The sequence below is a fragment of the Anas acuta genome, chromosome 7, assembly GCF_963932015.1.
Source record: "Anas acuta chromosome 7, bAnaAcu1.1, whole genome shotgun sequence".
In the NCBI taxonomy this organism is placed as follows: Eukaryota; Metazoa; Chordata; class Aves; order Anseriformes; family Anatidae; genus Anas; species Anas acuta.
In genome coordinates, this window is record NC_088985.1 from 17,701,304 (window position 1) to 17,708,509 (window position 7,206).

At 51.1% G+C, this 7,206-nt stretch overlaps 1 protein-coding gene across 4 annotated transcripts in view; it reads left to right on the plus strand.

Annotated features, from left to right (window-relative positions):
• PDLIM1 (PDZ and LIM domain 1) overlaps nt 1-3,846 on the plus strand; it is a 40,239-nt gene extending 36,393 nt beyond the window's left edge. For 3 of the 4 annotated variants that reach the window (XM_068689599.1, XM_068689602.1, XM_068689600.1), the window contains 2 exons: nt 1,621-1,738; nt 3,309-3,846. In XM_068689599.1, coding sequence (XP_068545700.1) covers nt 1,621-1,738; nt 3,309-3,495 — 305 coding nt within the window. In that variant the 3' untranslated portion in view covers nt 3,496-3,846. The remainder of the gene's footprint in view (nt 1-1,620; nt 1,739-3,308) is intronic. The other variant, XM_068689601.1, reaches the window with a different exon arrangement.
• The last annotated feature ends 3,360 nt before the right edge of the window (nt 3,847-7,206 follow it).

The window sequence follows — 7,206 nt, forward strand, 5'->3', positions numbered from 1 at the left end:
CCCCAGGGTGTGGGCTGCGCTGAGCCGCACCAGCTGGGAGGACCTGGGGTCTGTGTGTGGGCGCTGGTGCATGGAGGCACGGCGGCTGCTCGCTGTTTAGACTTGAGCCTGCACGCTGAGGCTTAGGGTGTTTGGCAAGGTGGAACAGGTTATATTTCCTGTGGGTATTTTATTAAGCTGATTCTCTTAGAGAGATTTAAAAATGTGCTGTCAGTGTTATTGGTGTGAACAAAGTGCTGTTTGAAGCAGAGGGAACGAGCAGGGGTGATAGAGTAGAGCCTGAAAATGGGGCTGCTGCCCTTCCCAGCAAGGGTCACCTGCAGTGATGGTAAAGGGGGCCAGGTGCTTGCTGGCGTGGTTGAAGGGTCCATGGACTCCTGTCCCCATTAGGGCATTGCACTTCTGGGGCAGCATCTCAGCACTGAGCTCCTTCAAGTCCCTGGGCTAAATGCTGAGGCACATCAGAAGTGACTGTAAGCTCAGCCTGGAGTGTGCTGTGTGGGGCTGCACGAGGCAATGCAGTGGTACTTGGGCTTGGTGACAGGAATGTGGGATGGGTAGTGCCCCAAATTTTCCCCTCAGTTCATCTGTTGGAGGCCCTGCCCTGGACTGCAACATGTCCCAGAACGTGCTGGTCACCAGGGTGAGCTTCTATGGGATTCTTTGTCCCTTTCCACCACTAACAATGGGTGCAGTTTGATGTTGGCTTGGTGCTAGGCTGAGGGGTTTTGTCAGCCTTCCCCTCTGAGGTGGCACATGCCTGCCCATCAGCCTCCTCTGTTCCTGGTGAAACGTCGTGGGAGCCTCCACAGCCCTCCTTCCCTTCCTGCCTGGTATTGAACCTCTTGCAAAAGTCATACAGATAAGGCTAGTTGTACCGATCGTGTCATTTTGTAAGAGGCTGCTTTTACACTGCAGATGTTTGAAGGCTTGCCTCCTATCCTGCATCTAGGATCCACTGCCTGTAGGCACCCAGGTCAGCAGATGTCTCTTGTGAAGGTCCTGCAGAACATCCCTGCCCCAGAGAGGTTGCACTAGGGAGGTGCCATCCCTGGAGCATGCCACACACCCTGTGTCCCTGCAACAACAAGGGGTTCGTTAAACAAATCCTCCAGGAGTTGTGGGGGAGTCAGCTCCATCCTACAGCAGACGGCAGAGTGGAAAAAGGCTTTGACAGGCCTCCTTGTCTGCCAGGACACCCATCTCCATTTTCTGAACCCAAATCTGGCCATCAGCTTGACTCTGAGTGGGTGCTCAGGACATGGCAGGCAGGCTCTGGTGTTGCTGAGGCTGGAGCTGAGGCTTTGCTTTGCTTTGTGTCTCTGTGCATGCAAGATACATTAGCTGATGTCCAAAGGGCTTTGAAGATGAGACGGGGCAGAAGCTCATCTTACTGCCCACAACCTCAGGCCCTCAGTTTTCCAGGGCCAGGCTAAGCTGTGTCCCTTCTCTCCTTCCTCCTCACACACCCTAAATGCCTTGCCTCCTTCCCATGCATGAATCCCTGCCTCAGAGCTGGTGTTGAAGGACCTCACCCCTCCCTAGCAGACTATCTGCTTGGGAGGAGAGCCTACAGCCACGCATCTCACATGCTCTGAAGCACTCTCCTTCCACCCCCAGGAGACCCCACCAAACCATCTGGATTTAGGAGCGTCAAGGCCCCCACCACAAAGGTGGCCTCATCGATTGGGAATGCCCAGAAGCTGCCCATGTGCGACAAGTGTGGATCTGGCATTGTGTAAGTAAGCCTGTCCCTGTCCCAGGCACCCCGTGTGCCTGCGCACACCTCACCTCTCACCTCCAGCGTGCCCAGGAGCCGGCCCAGGCATGTTGGTTCTCACCAGCTTTGGTAGCGCTCACCCTGCAAATCCCTGCAGCAAGGCGGAGTTGGGTTTCCCTCTACAGATCTGTATCAAAGCACGTCCCTGTGAGACAACCCCCGGTGCAGTTATGGCTGCAGTGTTTCTCTTCCTGCCTGAATCCTGTTTATAGTGCTCAGAAACAAACTGACCTTTCCCTTCAGGGACAGTATTTAATGATTTTCACGTTTTGGTGCTCCCAGCAATACAGCAGCGCAGTGCCCTGGCAGTCAGAGGCAATGTGGACTGGGAGAGCTGCCTTCTGCTCCCTGCTCTGCTGCAGGACAGCACATCTCTGCTGTGCCGAGGCAAAATTAATTTTTGTTGCCCGTGTAAGGGTACATCTGACTTGTAGCACAGCAAGGACGATACAGAGCTTCTGTACTGTGTGACAGCACAAGGGAAAGAGCCCGTGTCTTTTATAAACCCTCTAGTTTCTCAACCACTAGTTCTTCTTCACTCATTTTCTCCTTCAGTTCCCTGCAACCCCCTTAGCTTAGCAGCGGGCTCCAGCAGCCGAGTGCTGGGAGCCCCCTGCACCGCCATGGACAAACTCAGATTTCTCCTGTGTGATCAGACTGTCACACTGCTTCCTGAGACCCGGGGCGCTGTAACTGCGTGGTCCTCACACACCTCCATCACCAAGGACCAGCAGAGTCATTACAGAGGCAATCTGTAGGCTGTAAATGTGAATCTGACACAAATCCTACAATTATTCTGTCAGCTAGGGGGATCTGGAGGGAAAGCACAGGACAGGCCCATGAATAGCTGTAAAAACAAACGAATTACGGAAAATATAGGTGGCTGCTGAAACAAAATCATACTCCTGGCAACCTGTGCTGCTGCTGGTGCTAGCTAGCAAGTTGCTATGTGGTTTCTCTTGTCAAGTGTTGGGTCAAGCTGTGAGGGTTTCCAGTCAGACTGGCCCATGCTGTGTGGGACCGCTGCTCCTGAACAGCAGCACCTGAGGCTGGGGCCAGGAGCTGGACACCCTGTGCTCCTGCCTTGGCATCGCAGTCGCTAGCAGTGTCCCCACTGTTGGTGCTGGCAGTTGTTCCTGGGTTTGTTCTGGAAACCAGTAGTTGTCGACCCACATGGATTTTGTTCCCCACACAATGGCCAAGCTGCTCCCCTCATTTCATCCCAGGCCTCTGAAGGCCGGTGGGCCGCCTTCGGAATCACCACAGTGATTCATGCCGCCACAGGTGGTAGGATTGGCCCTGTGAAATTTAGGGAGATTAGGGAAATTCAGGCTAGGATATGCTTTCCAGAGCAGGGCTCCCCTGCTGGGTATAACTGATCTGTCAGCAGCAGCTCGAGCAGAGGCAGGGTGTATTTGGGAAGATGGTCGCCTGTCAGACCCGGAGGGGGTTAGGCCTGTGTGAGGTGGCTGGGGTGGGGACAGCGCTGGCGTGTGCCCGGTGCTGAGGGTGCCGGTTCCTTCCCCAGAGGCGTGTTTGTGAAGATCCGGGACAAGCAGCGTCACCCCGAGTGCTATGTGTGCAGCGACTGCGGCACCAACCTCAAGCAGAAAGGACACTTCTTCGTGGAAGACCAAATCTACTGCGAGAAGCACGCGCGGGAGCGGGTGGTTCCCCCAGAGGGCTACGAGGTGGTCACCGTCTTCCCCAAGTAACTGCGCTGCTGCGGGGCCAGCGTGGATGGTTTCTCCTCTGCTGCTCTTCCTTGGAAAGTGTCGCCCTTGCCCTCTTGCCGAATCCTGTTTGCAATAAGGAATGCTAGGCACGGCTTTGAATTTCCTTGCCACATTAATCCTCCCGTCTGTTCACGCGAGGTGTCACTAATCATTCAACATTCTTTTCATCTTCTCTTTCACATTTTTTTTTAATACACAGATTTTTATGTTTTTTCCTCCTCCTTTGTGCTGCCAATTGCACAGGAAGATTGGAAGCCAATGTCAGATCACAGCCCCACCATGTCCCAGTTATTTGCCTTCTGTTTGCATTCAATAAACGGGGTGACTCCACCAGGTGGCTGTGTCCACTTTCTCCTGGACTGGGCTTCCTGGGTGCCTGATGGAGGTGCCCAGCATGTGGCTGTGCCTGCTCTGGGGAGCAGCGGGAGGGAATTGCTGAACTGGGGCACAATAGCCTCACGTATCGCCCAGCTGCTGCCAGACCCCCAGACATTCAGGATGCTGCCTTTCCAAAAATTAGTAAACAAACCACCACAACATCACAAGCCTCTTCTTAGGTAAGGCTGACCTGCCACTAAGACTCTGCCTCCAACTGTCCGGATCAACTGCGCAGCTTTTTTGGTGGGTTGGGGATGGGAATAATTCACAAACCCAACTAAATTTAGCTCCTCTCCTCAGGCTCCTTCTATGGGCAGTGGTGAGCGAGCAATGACGGAATAGCTCGGCCGGCATCCTCAGCTGGCTCATCCCTGGGGATAGGCCGGCTTGTCTGTGCTGCTGGTGCGTGCACGTGCATACACACACAGCTCCTGATACTAACACAGGTAGCTTTATTTTCAGGGTGAGGGTGGGATTTAGTTATTTATTTATTTATGGCCTGCCTTAGCGACATTTTCCCTCAGTGCTGTTACAGAGTTAGTACCTTCCCTTCCACTGCGCATTTTTCCCAGGGAAATTATGTCTCTCTGATGCTGTACTGGCCAGTGCAGATGGGCTGGGAAGGAGCCTGGTCAGTCACAGCATCACCTTCCTGAGTGCTGGTTGCCAGGCTTGAGCAGGACACAGTCCACATGTTCACTGCAAAGTACTGCTCACAGGTATGGGAACGTCCCAGGTATTCAGTTCAGGTCCCACCACAGGGACATTAAACTGAAGGTTCTGATACCTTCATGCTCAGACCTAGCCCTGGCAAGGAACTGTGGCTTCCCCAGCAGGGCAAACTCCTCGTTGCCCACTTTCTCAGTGGGCTGCTGGCTATACACCATGTGTGGCTGCATGTTTGCCTCATGGGGCAAAAATGCTGGCCATGGGCTCCCTCTGTTGTACTGCACACTGACACCAGCACTCCGCCTGTGCCCTGCAGGCTGTGCAAAGTCCCTAAATCTTTCCACACCGTATAACGCCCGTCAGCAAAAAGCGGCTGGCTCCAGCTAACCTCGCGAGCTGGCTCTTGCAGAGAGCCTGAGCCATGCCCGGTATTTCCCCAGCCCCAGCCCCTCGCTGTAAACAGACAACAAGCACTGCTTTGTCCCAGGCCGCATGCTTTATCACCCAGCCGAGCTCCTGCGGCGAAGGTTGGCGGTGCTGCTGGGAAAACACTGATTGTGCGGGGCCTGACGCACGAGCCGGGAACTACAAAAGGTTTGTGGGCCAGCTCTGGAAGTGGAGGTTTCTAATGCAGATACCAGTGTTGATCCAATTTATTACTATGGGAACAGGCTGGCCAAGGCAGCCTACATTCATTGCTCAGGGAGGACTTTGCTCACTCTCTGCTGTAGCTCATTGGAAAAAGGAATGCGTTCATTTTTTATGATGCAGCCCAAAATATTTGGCAACTGCAGCATTCACTGTAGTCTGACTTTCCAAATTCCTCTTGAGTTTAGCAGTTGGCATCTGGAGTTTGTCAACAATAAAAAAATAGGCAAAGTGGGGTCAAGCCTGCAACACTGAGCCGCCTACTCAAAAAGTATAAAAATAAAGCAAGAAATACGTAAAAGATTCCAATTTAAAGCGTCGGGCAGTTTGAAACTGAGCTAGCATCTTCCCAGAGAGGGACTGGTTCCCGTGGGTGTGCAGCCCAGCACAGTCTATCATTTTGACAGACTACTTGGGTTTTTGGTTGCGGCCTCTCCCTGCTGCTGCCACATCGCCCTTTCTCCTCATGCCCTGCTGCTCCCTGCTGGCTTGCAGGGCCCTCCTAGGCACAGCACATTGAACTGGAAACCTGCAGGTAGAAAAGGGCTGCAAAAGTCTCAGAGCATAATCAAGCCCAGCAGCATAATGAAGACAGACCTCTTACTGTCGTTCCCCCCCCCCAGCCAACATGCAAGCTGGAGCAGCATGGCCAGTTGCTCCAGCTTGCACATTTAAATTTCATTTGCTAATGGCATTCTGATAAGCACAGAGATTCTCGTCATGGTGAGGGCTTGCCAGCTCAAGCAACATGTTTGCTAGGCAGGTAAGTAAAAATACCTGAGTGGTGGTATGTGCTAATTTATTCAAGTTCTGGTGAAATGCCATTAAGGAGAATCTAATGCATGAGATAAATTCACCACATGCATTTTCTTACGTTATCACCTGGAAAAGCCACCAGCAGTTTCTCTCCCCGCCCAGCTTCCAGATAAGAATATGAGCTGCTCATCAGCTAAAAATAAAAAAAAAATCTGCATGTAGACAAACAGTAGGAACAGGCAAGCAGAGATGCCAGCTTTCCAGCCCCTGCATTTGGTCTCAAACAACACAGACATCTCCCACACACTCCCAATAGGAGGAACAATAGTTGAATGTATTAGGGTGCAGCATGTGACAAGAAGCACTGCTTCCAAATCGCCAGGACACACCTATGCATCAAGAATTTGTCTTTATCAACTATGTTTTAAAATATTTTTTTCCCTCTAATGGCCAACCAAGAGGACGTTACTTCATCCAAAACATTTTAAAGCTGTTAGCCTCAGTCATCCCCTCCACTGTCCAAGCACCCTTACATTACCATTACCACATTTACTTGTGTATCTCCTCCACCTCTGGAAAAGAAGGCTGCTTTCTGAAACACCAGAAAGTGTGTCCCAGCTTATAGACATTCAGGGCACAAATGTTCAACTGCTTTGAGCAGCTGCGGGGTACCTGCAAAATTCAGGTGAGTAGCAAGCATTAAAACTGTTCTTGACTGTTGGCATAAGAAAGGCAAGGTCATGCCAAGAAGATACCATGTTTGCTTTCATCAACTATATTCTCAGTACTTTGGGAGCCAAAAAAAAAAAAAAGAAAAAAAAGAGAATCGGGCTCTTCTAAGTGCAAAACTTGGCATTGCTTTTACCTTCTGGAAGTGGGCTAAAAAAAGCAGTCACACCTCTGCAAAGCAAGTCTCTAAATAACACATCACTGAACAGTGAACACATTTCACTAATACTACCCTTAGTCTTAATACTAGCTTATGCATCCTTAGGTAGCAAGCAGTTATGACTAAATCCTAGCTGTGCTAGTGTATGGGTTAGAAATAGTTGTTCATTTTTATTTCCTATCATACAGTCCTGCCGTGACAGCCACATAGCTGTGCTGGTTGATCACAGTAAATTAGTCTTCTAAAATTGGGTAAGCTTGTGTGGAAGCAGTTATGTCAGTTTTAATAAAAACTGTTGCAATGATTCCATTTAGATTCTATCGTATGCCTATCATTTACTCTCAGTTCCT